This window comes from Helicoverpa armigera, chromosome 10 (genome assembly GCF_030705265.1).
Source record: "Helicoverpa armigera isolate CAAS_96S chromosome 10, ASM3070526v1, whole genome shotgun sequence".
Taxonomy (NCBI): Eukaryota; Metazoa; Arthropoda; class Insecta; order Lepidoptera; family Noctuidae; genus Helicoverpa; species Helicoverpa armigera.
The window spans coordinates 4,735,806-4,757,391 of NC_087129.1; the positions used below are offsets into that span (position 1 = coordinate 4,735,806).

General features: G+C 35.5%; 2 protein-coding genes across 5 annotated transcripts; one reads left to right on the forward strand and one right to left on the reverse strand.

Annotated features, from left to right (window-relative positions):
• Positions 1-471: 471 nt before the first annotated feature.
• Positions 472-18,827, forward strand: LOC110371831 (uncharacterized). 3 transcript variants are annotated; one of them, XM_021328234.3, is made up of 5 exons: positions 472-751; positions 16,092-16,296; positions 17,272-17,394; positions 17,718-17,864; positions 18,622-18,827. In XM_021328234.3, exons 1-5 carry the CDS (start codon positions 749-751, stop codon positions 18,825-18,827), a joined length of 684 nt encoding a protein of 227 aa, XP_021183909.3. In that variant the 5' UTR covers positions 472-748. The 3 variants fall into 3 exon arrangements, with proteins under 3 accessions (XP_021183909.3, XP_049696943.2, XP_021183911.3); XM_049840986.2 differs by lacking the exon at positions 472-751 and adding an exon at positions 7,196-7,220; XM_021328236.3 differs by lacking the exon at positions 472-751 and adding an exon at positions 14,637-14,688.
• A 31-nt stretch (positions 18,828-18,858) lies between these two features.
• Rtv (retroactive) lies at positions 18,859-21,382 on the reverse strand. Of its 2 annotated transcripts, none has more exons than XM_021328239.3 (3): positions 21,170-21,382; positions 20,775-20,951; positions 18,859-20,620 (listed from the first exon to the last, which is right to left on the reverse strand). In XM_021328239.3, the coding sequence occupies exons 1-3, from the start codon at positions 21,231-21,233 to the stop codon at positions 20,415-20,417; spliced, it is 447 nt and encodes a 148-aa protein (XP_021183914.3). In that variant the 5' UTR covers positions 21,234-21,382; the 3' UTR covers positions 18,859-20,414. The 2 variants fall into 2 exon arrangements, with proteins under 2 accessions (XP_021183914.3, XP_049696944.2); XM_049840987.2 differs by lacking the exon at positions 21,170-21,382 and adding an exon at positions 21,130-21,147.
• Between the last annotated feature and the right edge of the window lie 204 nt (positions 21,383-21,586).

The window sequence follows — 21,586 nt, forward strand, 5'->3', positions numbered from 1 at the left end:
TTTTCTCCGGACAAAAGACATCGTTAGATTAGGTTGATTACCTACTTACCTACCAAAATATAACTACAAGTAAACACGTTCATTGATGATTCTATGTCTAGTTGTAGACCATATTTCTGCAGACATAAGTAGCAAGTATTTAGAATACTTATGTATTTTATGTTACGTAAGAAATACCTAGTAAGCTATTCATTCTTAGTCACATGAGTAAGAAAATTAGTGCCATCCGCCGACATAATATCGAAACGACTTTTCCGCGTCCATCTCTACTCTAGTCACGCGGCCTAGTGCACTAATGCATTTTCTGATGACTTTCTGCGATAATATGGACCAGTAAAGCATGACCTGTATCGCGCCTTTCACTCCTCACGGCAAGGTAGATTAGGAGACAGTTCAGCGGTCAGTAAAAGCCTGTAGTAGGCTGTGTCTCAGTGCACAAAATTCTAACCTTCCACGGCCATTGCTTTCATAAGGCGCATTACGTGCTTTGATTCTCCCGGGGAGAAACGGTTGGCAGGTGAACGGTTGCGGCCCGAACCGAGCGCGAGCAGAAGTTTCGACGCGCGGTAACGTCGCGCATGCGTACCGATGGTTTTGGCGGGAAACGAATGTCAAATGTCCGAAAATTAAAATTATTATTTTCTTGTGCTAGTGATTTATTGTAATTGAATAATAAACAAGAACATAAAGTTTTTAATTTATACTTTTCAAGTAGCAGCTTTTCAAAACAAACCCACTTCTCGGAAATATGGTAAGTTAAACTTTGTAAAAGTTCACCATTAAATAATTTGTACCAAAATTATTTTGAGCATGGATATCCAAATTCGTATAATAAGGATTACCTACGATTTTAATTTATTTTTTTACAATATGCTAATAAACTCAAAAAAAAATCGATCGACTAAAACTTTTCAGATAGGTACCTAGAATGTTTTTTTTTTAATTAGGTCCCTACTTTATAACGAAAACAGCACATCCTATAAGGGAGCATACCTATGAAGTGCAAACATTTCTTTACCATTGTTCATGATTACCTGCATATTTAGGTCACCAGCTTAGGCGTCAAAGCTTCCATTTTTCGAAACGTCCTTTAGTGCATTCATCATCATCATCATCCTAGCGTTGTCCATCCTAGCGGTTGCCCTTCCGGGCCCGGGGTCCGCTTTAGTGCATTAAATTACGCAAATTAAAAAAATATATTTCAAATTATGTAATTTGTCATGTGACAATAGTAAAATACCAGTGTTTTGAATGATATTAATTCAGATAGGTAGGTACTATGTTTGAATCTGATGCAATAACTTTCTATTTAATATTGAACAACTGTCGTTTTTGGAATACCTTAGTATTTTAGGTAATACCTACATATACGTAACGTATATCCGTAGGTAAACTACAATAATAAGTAGGGAATAATTTACGCAAGACAAGGAAAAACGCATGTTTTCAGTAAAATGCGTTAGTGCCTACCAAATTTTCAGAAAAAAACTATGTCTTTTGTTGCATTAGTTCATACCCAATACATGAATCATAGAGTAATTACAGACAATCTCATAAGCTCAGAACAATAGGCTTTAGATACCCAACTTTTACTCATCATGTGATACTTAGGAACAAACGTAAGTAAGCACAACGGCTTTCGCGCTTCCGAACGAGTTTGAGGCCTAAGCAGGTCCGTTTATAAATACCTTAGTACCTTCTTATTTGTAAGCTAAGCTATCGAGTAAACACTGGTGCACTCTTTAAATAAGTAGACAAAGGCAAAGTTATCTAATGTTGTTGCAAGAAAAATATTGCATTTCATTGTAACTGCCCAATTTCCTTTAATGATTTGAATATAAATGGGTTTCTATTTTTATCTATGACTGCTGCTGTCGTATTTAAATTTTTTGCCACTGATAACCATAAATAAAAAAGTAGGTACCTACTTGCTATCTACTTGCTTATCAATTTTCAGCTTTTGTTCAAATTAAAACCAAATTGAAAGTGAATATATGTATAGGTACTTAAAAGCTTTTCTGGTCTACAAATTAACTACAAATAAGAAGTACAACTCGAACAAGACAGTTAACATTAAAAACCACTCGAATCCATAAAGTCGCGAGTCCAATTTGTCATAAAACCCGTCATTTTATTGACCAGCCATTACTGAAAGGAAGGCTGTGATGAACGGCTACACATTCCCTAGGATTGCTTCAACACTCTAGTATTACCGTAAATATTAGTTGATTCCTAGTCGTGTGACTACTTACCTGTTCATCAGATGAAGTAAACTCAGATAAAATTTATCCATTTCAATCTTACAAGGTCGTCCCTCGAGGCTCCACAACAAAAACATCTACCTTTTCTTTATTACTCATATGTAATTAAATGCCAATTTGGCGTCTAGGTGGGATATTCAGTTAAGTAATTGCTTAACAAACATCGGATCTTAAAATGCTCGTGTTCAATTAATTTATCTTAATAAATATGACGAGCAACTACGCTAACCACGTTAAACTGGTTGGTCACATTCACGGATTAATATATTTAGCAAGATAGACCCAGCTGTTTTTTAATTGTAACAGATTTGGTAGTCTTTACAAGTTGACTGCCAGCAAAAGCAAGAATGTCTGACTACCACTCTTATCTAGGGCTAACGGGTTGCCCTCGGAAAACTGGGTTGAGGAGGACAGATAGTTGTTAAAGGTCTAGGCATATGTCGCTAACAGGATTGCGTTCTTGTCTCTCTTACAAAATTCACCCCTTATCCTGAGTACCCAGATTTTAAAATTAATTTATATTCCTAGAGCATTTACTCGTAGGTACAGGTGATAGGTACCTACTACCTGCACCCATTTGCCTCACACATCGATTACCTACCGATCGGCTTGTAATCTAAGATTAAAGCAATATTTAGCGGAGACGTTGCCGATATGACGATACCAGACTTCATTACACAACTCGATTGAAAGGAAAACAAATAATATACCTTAAGGTACCTACCTACTAAAACTAAACTTCGAACAATTTGTTCATGTCTTAAAACCTTCACTATAATATTAACGCTAATTGGACCGCAAACACTACAATTCATACGTGCAGTCAATAAAACACAGATTTGCTATTAAACGATTAGGCTTTAAGGCGTGTCAATGTCAGGTTTATTGTCACAAGCACTTACAAAATGGTGAGCATATAGAGCCCTTACTTATTAATTTTTTAATTGCTTGCTAAGACAATATTTGTTGGCAATCAGGATAGCATTAGTCGAAATGTGAGTGTATTTTATCTCATAAATAGAATGTGAGAGTAGCAAGACATTGCTGCTGAGATTTCGAACGATAGTTACAAACTTTAAAAAAAATTGATTTCGCAACAAAATTACTACTTATATTATATATAGACCGTATCGCTGGATGGTTATCATTATAGTGTTCTAACAAAGAACTGCTCCATGGAGTAAGTAGGTACTCCAGGAGCGCATTTTCTCATGCATTATACCCATGCGAGTCCACATCGCGTGCGCACATAATCTCGCAACTAATAGCATTATCTTCAACAAATCCTTATTGATGGCACAACATTCTCTTGTGTTCATGATGACGATTGCTTTGTATTGTATGGGCTCCGTTAAACGATACTGTCATATTTCATACTTGTTCTTTGTTTTCAACTTAATGAAGAGTATCGAAATCAGCAGTATTTCATTTTCATTTCAATTTGTTTTTGGTTTAGTAATCATCGGTTTCTGATTTCGTTGGTCAGTAAATTTTCGCTGATTTTCACGTAGCTATTTGTGCCAAAATTTTTCTACACCTAACCTGCCTCCAAGGCAGTGGCTGCCTCAACTTGTCTCGACTGTAAGGAAGGACATCGAAGTTACTCGCTGAACTTGCTGTTCAAGATTTAAAAGAGTTCATGGAAAAGCCGACCAGCCCTATGTCTCTGGTAAGAGATAGGTACCTCACGGGATTGCATCATCATCATAAATCTGACCTAACCCTGAATCTACAATCTTAACAAGTAATTCATTACACCCTACTTAAATAATCATATCGAAATAATCAAATCACGAGTTACAATTTCTGAGGATTAGTGAGTAAGTACTCAGATATCATTCGCGTGATTAGATCAGCATGGTGTGAACTTGAATCGGTGCGTGTAATAAGTTAATAGACAGCGATGATCTTACACAATATAACATGAGCGGATTACTAACGCCTAATGGATTTTATCTATTCGTGTTAGCAGTAACTAGCGTCTTGATAGGATTAAGTACCGGTTCAGAGGCTGGTACGTTTCACGCGTTGGTAAAATGTTTCACCAGATAAATCAGGGTTATTTTCAAGCAATGTGTTGGAACTTTTAAAAGCTCTTCCTTGACTAACTGAAAAAACTTAATTAACAATTCCAATCTCTTCAGGTGCTAATGTCATTATAAGTGATTTGACACATAGGCATATTTATCTGGTCTTATTCGTTTTTTTCTTTAAATGAATTCGGGGGCATGCACTTAGGTACAAAAATGAGCGTAAAGCGGTTATCAATATTTAAAACCAAGCGGCGTTAGCTTATTTCACACACTCGATGCTAGCACCGCCCACCAACGAGTCCATACATTAATCCTGCAAGAACCGTAATTTTATATTGATTAGATGTCAGTGCGGTATGTATAATGTCACACTCTATCCTATGCATTATTATATTATGTAACCCCTTCAATCCACTGCTAAGGAGAAACACAGTTAATAATAAAACAATTTTCACAATATGCTCCCCACAAACTTTGAAACGGCTTATGTTTAACTGATCACCAGATATAGTAACAAACAGCAGACAAAAATAGTAAATGATCACCAAAATGAAACTCGCATTTTAATGTAAAACTATCACCAAAGTTTTAACACTTTGCTATCCTATTTAAGTGAAATTACTCCAAAATAAATCATGCGTAAGCCAAAAATAGTAAATGATCACCAAAATTAAACCACCATTTTAAAGTAAGATTATAACCAAAGTTTTTAAATTCTGCTATCCTATTTAAGCAAAATGAGTCCAAAAAAATCATTGTTATCCCAAAAGTAGTAAATGATCACCAAAAGTAGTAAATGATCATCAAAAAAGTTTTTACATCTTGCTATCCTGTTTAAGTAAACTGACTCCAAAAAAATAAGTTCGGCCTGATAAAATAAATGTAATAACATTATGGGGACCCTTTCCCTGCACTAGCGTGGAAAATTGTCTATTGCATGCCTCTAAACAGTGCGATAAGAGTGTATTGAGAAACACATTCTTCTTCTTCTTTCTCCTGCCCTGTTCAAAATTTTACTTGGCGTCGGCGCAATATGTCATTTTCTTCCATTTTCCCCTGTCACTTGTCATACTGACACTCACGCATGCATTGCAAGCCGGACACATAACTTAATATGGCATCATAATACTTTATTTGGTAATAAGCCTACATTTTATGGCAATCACAGTGACTTATTTAGGCAAAAATGATACATTAATTTGGTCGTCAAGAGTTGGTGATCATTTACTAAATTTGGTGGTCGAATACAATTTAAAGTGAAGTCGTGACTAAAATAGCTGGTACTATTACATTTTTAGACTTTATTTTTCTGGTGTTCAGTAGATATTTCTGGTTGCAAAACTTAGGGTATCAAAGCATTTTATGGTGGTCATTATATTTGTTCCCCTTTGAAACTACACTGCAGTAGGCACTGTTAACACCGCGCACTGCAGCCTTATTCAGTACTAAATGCAGTTTAGCGCATTAAATAGTTCCTAGAACAAAACGCGCCTGACTGGCGGCAATTATTTTAAAGAAATAAGGTAATTCTATAGTTTTGTTTGTTCGTGATTCAGTTATATTATCAAATTCAAATAAAGCACAATTTAATAAACTGTAACTTTTTCAGTAAGATAATGTCGCATTGCAACGGCATAAACTATTGCAATACTTATATACTTACTTGTACATTTCATTATAATTCAAATCCCCATATCTACGTGGGAGTTTAAACCAATGTAGGTACATACTTAGTTGCATGTGTAATTTACTCTAAATGGCGCAGTATTTGTTAATCTTCTATAATTAATGACCTACACAGCCAAACATAAATCGATTAGATTTCAAAGGATCCAGACAGATTTATCAAAATGATCGTTATTAAGTCATTATCTGTACGTTTTATCTTTAATCAAAATATTTTAATTGCAGTCGTCATATTATTATCATCTAATAGCCGATTTACCAAACTGCAAATATTGACCATTTTTGCCTACAGCCAACATGAAAATATTTTGCCTAATTAGACCATACCATGATTTAGTGCACGACTTAATAATTTACCTTGTATTTTATGGGTGCATCAATTAAAAATTACAAGTAATATCTTCAAGTAATAAATTACTACGTACTATGAACATCTTATGGGCCAATCATAAAACTACAAATGTGACTCTAATATGAATGCTTGTTCCACGAGCATGCAAATAAATTCATATTTAAATTCTTCAAGCTCATTAATTCGTACATCTGCCATAAAATAATCAGATAACTCCTGCCTCATCTCCTCGTGTCATGATCTGACCATGAGCTGGTAACATCATAAATGTAACAAACTGCAATTATTGATATAATAACAAATACCTGCCGAATTCTTGCTGCACGCACATCGTGACCGTCCTCGAAATTTTATCTTAGTGGATCTCAATCAACCTTGTCACTCCTATTATTTTTTATTGATCTAGACGTTCCTTACTCGAAATCGATATCATACATTACATATTAATTAATCACTAACAAGTTTTGTTTAATCATAGTGTAATTCATAAATGTAACCAATTAATCATGTTATGTTCAATAGCATCGCATCTTTAACCAGCAATTAAATTAAGAATTTATGCATCCGCAGCTGCTGGTAAGTACCTCTAGTAGGTATTACCGTGTCGAATCATTACATTTACTTTTACAAAGATCGTGATATCCTCTGTGTGGGCTATCAGACAATTTATCGTATCATCAATATGAATGGGCAAGATAAAAGCTTATTTATTCGCGCTATTTAACGATGCATATGATTATATTCTACGAAACTTTGTTTAATATAGAACAGGATCAAGCGAAGGTGTGAAGGTCGGTTTGCGCAATAAATCGAACCGCATCTGGCAATATAGTTCCCATTGTGGGACTGTGACGTGGATCACGAACTGCTATTGCTCCACTTCCTCGGGTATGTTATCCACTAAGTTTTACAGACGACTTTACGAGGTCCCTTTACTGCAATAAAAGCGCAGACACCTTCTCTTTTAGCAACAAACTTAATTGAATCCTACACCCACAACTAGGTGAAGGCGTCTGTCGTTTATCAATGCAATGAGGCGTAATTGATGCAACATTCAGAATTTTCTTAGAATTGAATTCTTCGTTGGTTAACACTGATTCGTCACAATTGCTCATATTTGTAACATGCTACATCTGTGGGTGGTCCCTCTCGACTATTGTTAAGATAACCCTCAGATATACTAATTTATGAAAACCTAGAGTCATATTATATTCTGAATCCAATCCAAGAGCGAACGTGTCGATATTTCAGAACAGATAAAACTAATGATATTTGTGAGGCACGACGGTGCTCTGCAGTTGTGTTCACGTACGAAATATAAAATTATGTTCTCATTCAATTAGAAATGCATCTGTACCTATTGGTAGGAAGACATATTAGGTATTTGTTTCTAAGCAGTCTTGTTTGTAGAAAATCAAGCTTATCTATTTATTTAACACGCGTACAATAGCTAAAAGTATGTGATTATAAAAGTAACTTTCGCCTTCTATGCGTCTGTATACGGAATCGATAATGATGCGGAACCATAAGCTGATGATGGTATTTTTATTTTTAGAACACGCTTGCGTGACCATTGACAACAATACCGGACGCTTTTCTTTTGACAAGCTGAAGTAAGTTGTAGTACTTTACGAACGTAATTTAGGGCCTTTCACAATACCGGATATTACTAGGTATATCTATGACTATTAGAATATCTGTAAGGCTTTCAAGTTTAAAAGGATTTGAAATTACTTACAAAATAACTTTTGGTACATGACATCAGAAGTACCTACATACTTACTTCTAGTTAGAGGGCCCTTTAATCAATATAATTATATGATTATTCCCTCTCATTGATTCCAAATATGGATTGTTAACAACTAGTTTTGAGGTGAGAATTTAGCACCGTCACTTTCCACTATAAATAAAAGCTTATATAACGGAGACCGGAGTCAAAATCATCGATCAAAGTTCGACTCATCGTTATTATAGCTATGAGTCAAAGTCCATTCATACTTTTAATTCATCAGCTGATCTTGTACCTAACAGAGTTAGAAAGGTTGCACACCTCTTTCTAATATCGATGGTAGCACGTGATGCTGACCGGGATTTTAGCATTTCAAATTCTATCGTCATACATAACAAGATCTTCGGATTACGTAAATACAATCCTTCCTCGTTTTTTTCCTGTAGGTAAACGAAAATAAAGCTTTTTGGAAAACTTGATTTTATAGATATGTTTGCAGAGTAATTTTGAACATAGTCAAGAACGTATAAGGTGAAGATTAACTTAGGCAAAAATAGGGCACTTTGTTATTATTAGGGAACATACGAGTACATACATAGATGTTATGAAAAGATCTGTAAGCAGATATATACTCATACATGATTGTATGTCTCCATACGTGACCCATACCTAGGTATACATATTTCGTAAGGAAAATAATTGAAAAATTGTGGGGTCATTAGATGCGGATCTTTCACAAAACTGTATCATTTCCAATTTAGCTGCGTCATTACGGCAATGTGTACCAATGTAGGTTGTTACCTATATAATACGTATTTAAATTGCGTATAGTAACAGTACAAATACCCAACTTTATAGTCAGAGAAAGTATTTATATTGTGGTCAGGTTATTTCAGATGAGTCACCACTCATAATACCTACCTTTGCCTTTTCCTTTCAAAAGCAAGTCACGTTTGTGTTATCAATAAACCGCAATATTATCGAAGTAATTGAAATATTGTTAACTACTACCTGGCTTCTCATTACCTTAAAATTATTAGGCCTATGTTCAAAATTATGGTTAAAATTAATCGACTCTTGTGTAATATCACAAATTACTTAATAGTTGGCAAAATAATACACGAGTACGTGCCTCCATAATAATAATTATTATTTTAATTAACAATTTGAACGCTACTCATCTTTCAATTAAACGCTTACGAAATACGAAACAGAACCATTTAAAATAAAACAATGCGAAAAATCCAGACACGGATCTACAAGAAATAAATAAATAATAATTATCTATGAGTCATTGATAGGTATGATCTATAGGGTCAAAAATACAGATGATGTTTTATTTAAATTAATTTTACCCAATCAGTTTAAATTACTGCAAAGATAATTGAAGATGATGACTATGACTTCGATAAAAAATTGTAATGCCCTTTTTTTTGAGAGGAAAATTCGGACTTCTGAAGATTTCTACTGGATAAATTATAAAGTTCACTATGTAAGTACTACCAACTATGTGAAATTTAGTTTCCAAAACACACTTATAACGAAGTCAATAAATTCAGACTACTACCAACTACTCAACCTTCTTGCTTATCCGAAACTCTCATGATTACGAAAGAACTACTTACCTATGTACATTTCAGTCATGAACAGTCATTGGCTAGCAAGTTCATCTGTTTAACCTGAAAAACCCCCCGCGGACACATCCTTTGCGTTTATATGAACGATATACATTATTAAGATATTATTTTACTACGTTCCCAAGTTTGTCGTTGTTTCATTACTTATCAAATTATAACAAGAGCCAAGTTAAGAACGTTTAATTGATATAAAAGTAGGTTAATGGTCCTTTCAGTTCGCAAATTAATAACACCGCTGCTGATACTTTACCGTCTTACCTTCAGAAATTCCTACCTTTATTGACCTGAAGGATCTTTTGTTTATCTTTATTAGAAGTTTCTAAGTCTAGTCACGAAATTACTATTTAGGGAGTAGTGTGGGCGGACTAGGCGTTTATTTAATTTACAACTGAATTAAATGTGCTTTTTTTTAAGATTGCTCGTTTTAGCACCTACGTACCTGCAATGAATGAAACACTAAAAGAAAATTTAGGTCGATGTTTTAGTTACAATTTACAGTGCATGAGATATAGCTGCCTGTGCAGGAATTGCTGATAACACACGTACTTTGAGAAAAACATGACGTATGCAGTAACGGTTAAAGGTTCTGAGTATTAATTTAATAGTTCGATGATGAATAGAGCCAATTAAATATCGATACATCGTTGAATTACATTCCGATATTTATAATTACACGTGAATTATTACTACTTAATTAAGATCCCACTTTAATTACGTGTAGATACTCATAGATAAGTGGAATGATATGAGTTTTTTTAGTTCCGCGGCTGCAATAACCATTAACTTTGACCTTGATTAGATTCGATGGGCGCTCTTTTTTCTCAAGGGCAGGGCTTTGGTCGAAAAAATGACCTCTTTATGTCATGTAAGAATTTGTATTCTACTTTCAGATACTCATCTTTAACGGTATTCTTATCAATTATTCGAACAAAAGGTATCGCTTAACTTTTTTTGAATAAGAAAACTACATAAGACTTTCTACCAAACTTTTGATGGCAGCTAAGTATTGAAAAAATATTTGTTGCATCTTAATTAAAGAAGCGAACAATGGAGATCAGACTTAGCTTCGAAAAATGGAGAGCACGAAGCTAAGAGTATCAAAGCTACAAAATTGGCAAACAAATTCTTCAATTGAGTAGGTAGGTACTGCATGGAATACCAAATAATATTCAATCGCTGGACAATCAAGAGGATAATGACCAGCAACAAAGTAAGATAGTTACGTCACCATTGTTTTGCTAGTGCTACAAACAGGCACACTGAACCCAGGTATCTAGATAGCTATCCGGAAGATCACGGCCGATTCGTCTCAGACGTAACCTCGGGTTATGCTCTGTATTTCTTACGTTGCTTCACTTGAACGATAGTTAATGTATGCAAATAAAAGGTCTGACAGCTAATATTTTATTATTATTTAACACTTTATCTAGGTACACTACAAATACCACAATACAACATCAAAACGCGATTTTGTCCGTGATACTCTCTGATTTTTGTACTCCGTCCGGAGTCCGGAGTATTTAGGACCGACATCGTGCGATATTTTCCCTGAAAGTTTTTCACCTGTAACTCAATATTCTACTAGTTCTTGCTACTCGTAACTCGTACTAAAAGGTATTCCTAGTTCTTACTGTAATTTAACTAAAATTCTGCGGATGATGATGAGATTTGCTTCACTTCCATGTTTTTATATCCGATTGCCTGATATGGGGATTACTGAAGGTTTTTTTTAGGTCTTTAGGTTCCTAGTGGCTTTAGTCTTAGGAGGCTAATAAAATATCTGCAAAAAAAACATGCTTACCGTTATACACAGGGTTACTTGTAAGTAGACCGCATCCTTTCATGAGGTGATAGTATAGGTCAATATTGACCGATTGGTCCGTATTGATCTATACTATATAGTGTGCTGTACATAGTGTGCCGCAAACTCATTTCCATATTTGCTGGTATTACAGCAATCCAAATAGATACTTACACGATGATTTAGGTACAGCACAAACACACATTCTCTCAAGAAATAACCTTATTAGTTGTATGCAGAACGCCGCACATCTGGTTCTAGGTATTGGCAGGCTTGTTAGTAGTTAGTGCTGATCCTAGATACAAATAGTAATAAGTTAGCTATGTGTAATATTGTGCCGACTGCTTGCAACATCGGAATAATGGAGTGTGAACCCTTCGCTTGCCGGAAGAAATGTAACGACTCAATATGCATTAACCGTTTAAGAGTTGCTTGTATGAATTTGTAAGAGCATGCCGATGTACTAATCTGCACGTAAACACCATAAATTTCACTGTTACCTTATTTACGTTTGTATAACTTGGCTTTAAACCTAAAGGTACTGACGCAATTTGAAGAGAGGCATTACGCTCATTAATGCACTTTAATTACTATCACTAATTTGCATTTAGAGACAAGTGTAGAGGGGAGTGCCTCTGCCTGTATAGGAGATTAGAATGAAGAATGGATGAATGGACACTCGGAAACACGTAAAGCATATAAAGTTTAGTGGTACCTACATTGTAAAAAGCCTACGTCATTAATTTCGGCTATAGGTACCTACTTATTTATTTACTTTTTAGGAAGTAGTACCTACAAAGCAAAGCATGAGAACCTAAGAACTAGCAAATGAAGTTCTCGCGACAAATACAACAATGTCAACTAAGTATAACCATAAAGGTCCTTGACGAACCACGAGATGCAGTTTCGTGACCATTCTTGAGGCAGACAGCTGTTATAGAGCTCGTGACAAATTCTTGATGCTTGCTCCACTTCGTACTACTAAACAACCTAATATAGGGATGATACTTTAATAGCTGCACAACGAAATTTTGTAATCTTGTAACGATTCTAAATGGTGCACTGAATCGATAATTAGAACCCGCTTTGTCTGAAGTCACGTTTTGGAAATGTATCTTCAAGAGCTACCTTTGACAAGTGATCGATTGATTGTTCGTTCAAGCGGAGCGAATGTTTGAATTCACTATAGTACACCTCGATTAGTTACACAGGCTGTTGTTTAAAAATAAATAAAACATTGATAATGGTTATGATTGTTATGTACGATGAATCAATGTCAGCTCTCCTATTCAAAGCATTTATTAAGGTTAGGTTCTATTAAAGGTTGATGCAGTTATGGGATTCATAGAAGGCCTTTTTAGGCATTTTTTCCAAGAGTATGCACACGATTTATACCCCTAAACATAATGTAGGTAGCTCATGAACGAGTTTGCTTACGCTGTATTTTTTAGCGTAGGTAATTAAAAAGACACCAATATATTCAAATCGTTAATTAGTATGTAATTAAGACGTGTATTGAAGCTTAAAGATAATTTCCTTGTTCGTGAGCGACCAAGTACCCAGATCATTCAAAACTTTTTCGTAACATCAAAATCGTTGGTTCAAAATACGGAACAACACTAACAATGCGCTTTGTCTTCTATTACTTAATGATGATGTCTCACCTTGGGGTACCTAATGTTCAACGTGTGCTCGAATCATATGACTCCATTAGATGAGGTTGTACTCAACAAACCTATTTGTTATCACGTAGGGTCACGGTCGATAATAAGCTCAAACTTTCAACACTGCAGACGCCATTGAAAACTATTGTGTGCTAAAATCGTATTAGTGTCGGATGTACAATATTCGTCACGACTTGACGAGACAGGGGCATTGCACTTTGCAATTTGTTTGTTCGCTAAACATTTTATAAGAGATTGATCCTGCAATTCAAACCAAACATACACTATTTTACAGGTGTCCATATTATTATAGCGTAGCCTCTTAAAGCCTCTGGTAAAATTATTTGTCTACTGTATTCATTTGACTTAATTAGGTTCATCAAGAAAACATCTCGAATCCTTTATTGTCAGCAGTAATTATCATAATATAAAGTTTTGTCAGTCATTGACGAAATGAACTGCCCTTTTTAGTTAATCATAGACACCGACCACTAACTGAGGATGAAGTAAACATCGTGAGGAAATAGTGCAACCGTAGTGACCAAAGCCTTATTATCGGCAGCCAATTGTAAAATCATTGTTTCAGAGTTTCTATTCCCCTGTCTTAAAAACTGATTTATTATTGAAAAATTTATAATGACTGATTTTACTGTTACTCAATGTTGCGCAAGTTGCGAATAAAAAAAAGTTGTTCAGAATCGGGATGTTACTCAAGCGCGCATCTTAAGTCACATTAAAATCGAGCTTTCAGAAAGAAAAATTATTTCAGTGTTAGGTAGTTAGCCTGTAGGTACCTATTTCGAGGAAGGCTGTAAGCTTTATCCATTGCGCCAAGTATTTCCCATACGACACAGGTGAAACCACTGTTGGAAGCTTTACCTACGTACGGGTATGAGAATCAATTGTGGTCCGATAAAGAGTTGGAAGTTCGGAAAAATTAAAAGAATAAATAAGGGAATAAAGACAGAACTGTCCTAGAAATGAAACTTCATTTCTGTAGCGTGACTAACAAAATGGCATTGTCAGTATTTAAACGGTTTGTTGATTCATAGCCAATAGGTACCGTTATTTTAAATACATTAGGCTGACCACACTTATTATCTTATCAAAGAATAACATTGCAAACGAATAATAAATAGATTTTTTTACAAGAAGCTTAATTGTTCCCTAATAATTATATTGTGGTGGCGGGTCCATCAGAGTTTCGTATTTTCAAATATCTGCCACTATAGATAAAGACACCCAGACAAAATTTCTGCGTCCAAAATGTACTACTTACACATTTACCAATTATTGAAATTCACCTTCTAGTGACGTAAGGTCCATCCTCCTTTAGCTATATATTTCCCCGGATATCCCAAAAAAAACTGCACTATAAGCAGATCCCACAGCGAGATGAAATGTTCGCTCGTCTCCGTTTCGCCACCGCTCCGCACTCCGGCGCAGGTCCAATTCAAACGACAGTCATTGTGATGCAACCGAGCCAGCGTGAGAGCACGCCGCTGCACGTCTAAATGGACCGACGGTAATCTAAATATTAGTATAAGTATACCATTGTTGGCATGTAGCTCATCAGGGTTTAGAGCCGGGTATTAACGCTCTGTGGAGCCTATTAAAACATTGTTTCACGATGACTATGAATTTTCTTTGAAGACACACTAGCGTCTTTGCGTCATTAGATCGGTGCAGCGTTTGTTCGTCCTAAAGGTTACGGGTACAGGAACATAGGAATAAAAACGTATACTGTCTAAATCAATAAGCACCTATCAGAACATTGATTTCAAGCATATTTTAAGCCAGTAACGTTGAAACTTTCACGTCGTCAATAGGCCATTTGAAGTGCTGGGCCTAATTATAACATCAATTAAAATTTGTTTAAAATGAGATGCTTGCAAAGTATTGTTCCCACTGATAGTAGCCACTAATGGCTTGTGGTTTGAGCATAATTCACGTGACTAAGTCGTACCTATCATTATGTAAACAAATTGTCACTCAAAAACATCTTTCACCGTCGCGAGCGCAGTAATCGATCGTCCTATACCCAACCCACTTAGCACGTTGTAAATAACCGACTGTATGTCATTCCATGACAATTATGATAGGTAGGTGATGTAATGATTATTATGAAGTTACCATTGAATTCATGCCGTGAACCATGTAATAGTCTCTAAAAACCACAATTTGGAAAAAAACAAACCCCCTAACATATCGCTTCTTCATATCTTACTACAATCAACACAAATGGAGAGTCCCTAGTATTTGAAGACTGAACAGGAACAAACGTCTCTTTATCTATCCTTTTTATGACGAATCATTAAAGATTAACTTAACAATAACGTCAAGTAGGTAGATAGTAGGTAGATACCTATCCATAAACCTTGGTGCAAACAGGTTCAAGGGCTCTAACTAAACGCTGTCACTAAATCTTTCTAGAAACAAATTATTAAAATTATTTTATGAATGAAAATACTCCTTGGCCACACGCGATATTCACATTAGGCCAGATTACCTTTTATTTTAAAGTTTTAAACGGGCAAAGTCTATGATATCTCTTCATGACTAGATATGACATAATGATGTCCTGCTCCATGAACCTAAGTAGACAAAATTTGCAGCTTAATGGGGTTTTAATCAGTCGCTTGTTATGGTTGCTTTCATCGCGTTGGATGACTGAGTGTGGTTTAGGGACATATTTATTCCAAAATAAAATAATTCACACACGTAATGGATTCTTCATAGAAATTATCCTTTCCGAAAATGGTATAGCAGAAAACTGTATATAAGTAAATTATCTATCTACCTACTGGTAAACGTAGAAGTCCGGGCAGATGGAAGTAATAGATCTCAAAAGTTCCATTAAGTATAATAGATTTGGATACTAAAAGGTTCAAGACACAGAATAAAGGTAGGTACGATATTTTGTTTCAGATGGCATCAAACAAAATGTCTAAGAGCACATTCAGCGTACTGTTGCTGTTACAACTGACAGCGCAAGCTTTAGCGGGAACTCAGTTCGCTTCTCATGTCAGCGTGAACACACCCGCGCGAAGCTTCACGCACGGGGTCGGTGACCCCTTGCCATTGCTTGCACGGCGAAACAGCAACCGGCAATCTTCCTTCCGAAACTTACCAGGTAAGTCCAAAGGGCAACACTAGTCCTACATTGATGATACTCAAATAGTACGTAATGGTACCCACACAGATCTCCTGCAACTACCTACTCATTGCGTGCCTATTGCACATAACACAGGGAGTTCCATCGTGGTGCGACAATTAATCATGAAAAGATGACCATTTCGGTTGCTTTAACGTTACAACCAATCGGCCTATGCGGTTGTTATTCTAAGCCAAAACCCCTCTTTACCATAATCGCTTCTATTCTACCACTGGATTAGCTATCAAAGCCTTTTCCATTTTTCGCAGGCCTTCTAAGACTGTAGGTATTTAATTAATAGATCACTATCATAACAAATTTGTAACCAGCAATTAGGTAGGCAAGTTCTGCGTGGAATACTCGCTTCGGATTCGCACGGGGAGGTCAAAAAATTAGAAGAGAGACAAGAGAGTCACACAATAGAATAGACGAATACAAAGTTCATAACAGCCATCCCTCGGCGATAACGTAGTTAGGTACAAATTACCATCTCGATGGCACTTCTTAATAATACCTTAAAGAATATAAATAAAAAACAGCCAAAAATTGCATGTCATCTCGGCATACAAAATACTACAAAGATAGCGTGTGACCGTTTATTTCGACATTAATTTACACTTTGTTATGTGAACACGAGCGATTATTACTTTCTCGGAGGAGGAAAACAGCAACTCATTGAATTTTTAGTTTAAATAATGTATATTTCTAGTTTAACGGCATACTTAGGGACTTTCGCTGATTCTATCTTCCACTCCTAGGATCAGTTCTAATAGGTTAAATAAAATATGGCTTCCACCCTTATGGCGCCTGGTAGGTACGGACATTCATTTTGCGCTGCTGAACCGATTATGCTGGTATCCTCTTGTTAATACAAATATTATGCATCTGACATAGCTATGGATTTCTGTAAGAAGTCTTGTAACAGATCTAATTCAATATTATTTACAATTTCAGCACCACACCAGCCCAGAGGGACAGGCTATCCCCGAATGAAGCCAAGAATACCGTTCAACAACGAAGACACGTTTCGCGAGAACTCACTGCACGGATCACCCTGGCAGCACAACAATTACATGGGTATGACCAGTATGTCAATTGCTAATGGACACTATTGATATTTTTCATAAATCAATTTTAGCCATTCATACGAATTTGGATTAAAATCCCTTACTAAGCCAACCGTAAGTGATAGGATGGATGCATATTGGACGGAAAGATGCGTCCTCCATGGTCTTCTAGTCAAACTAATGAAGTGCAATGCAAGCAGTATAAGGGCTATCAATATTTTTTCAAAATGTTATCCGAATTCCAAAAGTTAAATGTCTAAAACTCTGTTCTCCAAAAGTCCCTGCCAGTTTACCCCGTACTTGCCTTAACACTAATATTTTTTCTAATTACAGATGTTGCGATTCCCGTTCTACCTCCATCGCCGTACAAAGTAGACTCACCAGACCCCGAATCATTGTGGCCTGAAGGTCTGTTCATACCGCCGTTTAACGCGCCACGATTTGGGTCTACCAACCACCGCCGCAGTGAGGTATTGTCAGGTAAAGCTTATTGTAAATAATGCATTCATTTTAAGTATTAACATCCCCAAAGTAGCCGAGCTATAATAACTTACCACCTAAGTGCGACCTGTAAATCTCACCAGTCCCGATAATCAAGGTGGTGGAATACTTGCTGTAAGCTAGGGCGGTTCCAGCCCCTAAAAATATTGTGGACACGCCACATTCAACCCATGTGGTTGAAAATTTACCTTTTGCATTTAGGTACATTCATTACCTATATTCCGGTGCATGATGGGGGAGTAGTTGGTGTGAGTACAAAGGGGGTTTACATAAGGGAGTGAGAGAGCACATAAGAGAGTACATAGTGGTAGTACCAAAGGGAGTAAATATACAGAGGAATATACAGGGGTAGTTATTATTCGCTACTGGATGTAAGTCAGCACAGAGAAGTGGGTTACCTACCTACAGTGTACGCATAAAGTTGGAGTTGTACTAAAACTGAAATGGGGAAGATAATTGACACATTAAGCTATTCCTCTAAGCACAGTGCCCCGCTGCCCGCTATAAATGTGAATTTGTCGTAGAACAATGGCTACTAACGTATTCTTGCGCTATACCAAAGCTTGTGTTTGTAGTAACTAGCATGCAGTTTCTCTGGGTTACTGACTGGGAGTGGAATAACTGCTTGTACGTCGCTAATTATAAAACAATAGAAAATCAATTGTGCCATTGCAAAAAGCAAGATTTCACACCAGATGAATTGAACCCATGAACAGCAAATAGTTTTATTTTACAGATGCAGAATCTTTGGACCCATACTTACTAGAAGGGTCAGAAGCAATCGCCGCGGTTCAGCGATCAAGTCGCCATGGTTTGCTTTACTTCCACGATATACCTCACATCGAGTCACTACTCGCCAACCAGGAACTTAGGATCCAGAACAATTTGAAACCTCATAGGATAGGTAGCATACGCCAAACATGGCCCTATAACAGACCCTAGCGAACCTCCGATCAACGAACAAAACAAAACGTAAATAATGCAATTATATATTTGTATACAAATGTAAAAATACTCAATAAAAGTCATTAATATTATACACAACTAAATCTATGTAGTTTTATTTATATTTAAGAGATTCTCTTCCTACGTAACTTTGCAACTAGTTGGGAAAATTCCCATAGAGAAGCAAATGATTGATGTTTATTGAATTATTTAACTCCATTCAAAGCTATCTACGAAAAAATGCTTATAAAATATACATACATATAGCAGCCTTTAAATGAAATGAAAGTCGGCTTCAACTCAGCCATAGTTAGAGGACTTCAAAAGATTCTAATAAGATTTTTTTCAACATCTCGATTCAGATCTTTGTTTATATATTTTTATAATAGGCATAGTACACATTATTATATCCTACTAATAGATGTGTTTTCATTAATTAGGCAATTTAATGAGCAATAAGTACGGAATACATAGGAATGTCTTTAAATGGACGGAATGACGTCATTAAGTACTTAATCGTTATTTTATCAATTTCTATACCTTGTATACATCTAATTAATAACTGTAAATACATATTTTCTGTACAAAATAATAAGATAGAACATCCTTTTTTAAGTTGGCTAACAAAGGTAAAAATAATTCTTATTACAATTAAACAAAAAGGCAGTGATTAGATTACAATATGAACACATTATTTTCAGAACATTCTTTATAAAACTATGAGTATCACGATTATTTTTTAAATACTCAAAGAGAACTTGCATTTGTGAAAAAAATTCTGGAATTTACAGAAAGACTGTGAAAGCCCTGTTGGTTGATAGTAATGTTTTCTGTTTCTTAATTGACAATAATTGATGTAATAGTACAATTTTAGAACTTATCAGCTATCTTCAAAATTCGTAATTTTATCAACACACTTTGTGGTTGTGGAACCATTAAATTCTAATACAACGTCATAAAATATAATTAAACTATGTAGATACAACATTAGAGCATTGTCATAAGAATTGTTATACATTTTGCAATAAGTAACACAATGAACCCTGTTGTCACCTTTAGCATTATAATAAGATATGAAATGTACTTTAAAACCATATACAATATTATGAAAATTGCAACTCTTATGTTCTGTGTCTTTGTTACATACACTAAAAAGTTTTAGGAGTATTTGATTTTTGTTCGTAATTACAATTATTAATAAATTTGGTTTGATTTACATTGGTAACAACATATAGGTTTTAATGTCATCGATGGAGCAGAATACTCCTATTGAGCCTAAAAGTATTGACTTTGAAAGATGTCTACACACCACATTATATTAGATGATGAGATACAAAGATTAATTTTCATAAATGTAAATGATGTCGTTACTATCTCTTATATCATAGAGATGAGTTGATACACCTTTTGTTTGACATTACTATAAGACAGAATAAACTAAATGAAATGTAGAACGAGATTAAATCGAAATTGGTACTTACACAAATATTGTCTTCACATTACAACAATATAAATAGAAATAAGAGCATCAATCTCCTTAGCTTACATATCACAATATTACAAATTCTTTAAGATACTTATACTTTAAAAATAGTAGTTGTACAAAGTTACAAAAATAGCTGATATGAATATAATAGGGTGTGTATACAGCCCAACGGCTGAGTTGCAAAGGTCTCCATTGCAGAAACACATGTAAACCTTTTTACGGTTCCACATAGTGTATGCACACCTTTCTTCATAATCACTTGGGGCTCGTTGGAGGCACATCCGCTCAGTGGCAGCTCCATAATCTGGAAAACATTGGGAATTATTAGCAAACAGACACACAATATTAAACATAGAAAAAATCTTTTCTGTATAAGAACATTAAAAATAATCAAGAAGTAATTGCAAGAATTATGCATTATTTCCATTCAGTGTAAATTCAAATTATTAAAAACATACCATCAGATCTGAAAGTGCCCACAGTGCCCTCTATAAGCTTGCCACACCATCCTGAGGGACAGGCCACCACATGGAGCCCAGATTCAACAATACTCTCAGTCACATTTATTGGAAATGGATCACCGCAGGTACCAAGCTCTCCCCTAGATCTACATCTTATACATCGCTTGTGTAAACCTGGAACATAAAAAGTTGCCTACAATAATAGCAAAAAAACTTTCTATTTTCACTAAACTAATATAGATGAGCAATTACACAACCAATATTGAACGTTATGATTTATTAACTAATCGTACCAGCCAAGTGACTTACACACATTCTTAAACATTCTATTGTCGAACCACTCTCACTTTACCTTGATAAATAAATTCGTGTCAAAAGTAGTGAAAACTTACTTTGAACTTCCTGCGCCACAAAGAATATCAATATAGTAATTAAAAACACACTATTGCTGTTCATATTGTATTGTGATTATTTTATAAGGAATACAAAATTAAAATAGTTAACTATTAAAACTTTTCATTTTTATTTGAATTCTTAGTATAAATAACAGCTCATTCACAAATCTTACTACCGTACGCGCGTCAGCTGTCAAATAAAATGTTAAAGTATACAGACTATACAGGAAAGGAAGGATGTATACAGGCGTTACAGATAAGTAACGTTCCGCCATAAACTAGTTTCGTACGTATGGTTCACTCTTCGGTCATCATAGTCATGCTCTCATGCTCATAGTATGTGTGACTTGTAACTTAAGGCACAAGGTGACCACACTTTTTACCCCACTGACAAAAAAGGTTAGTGATCGCAAG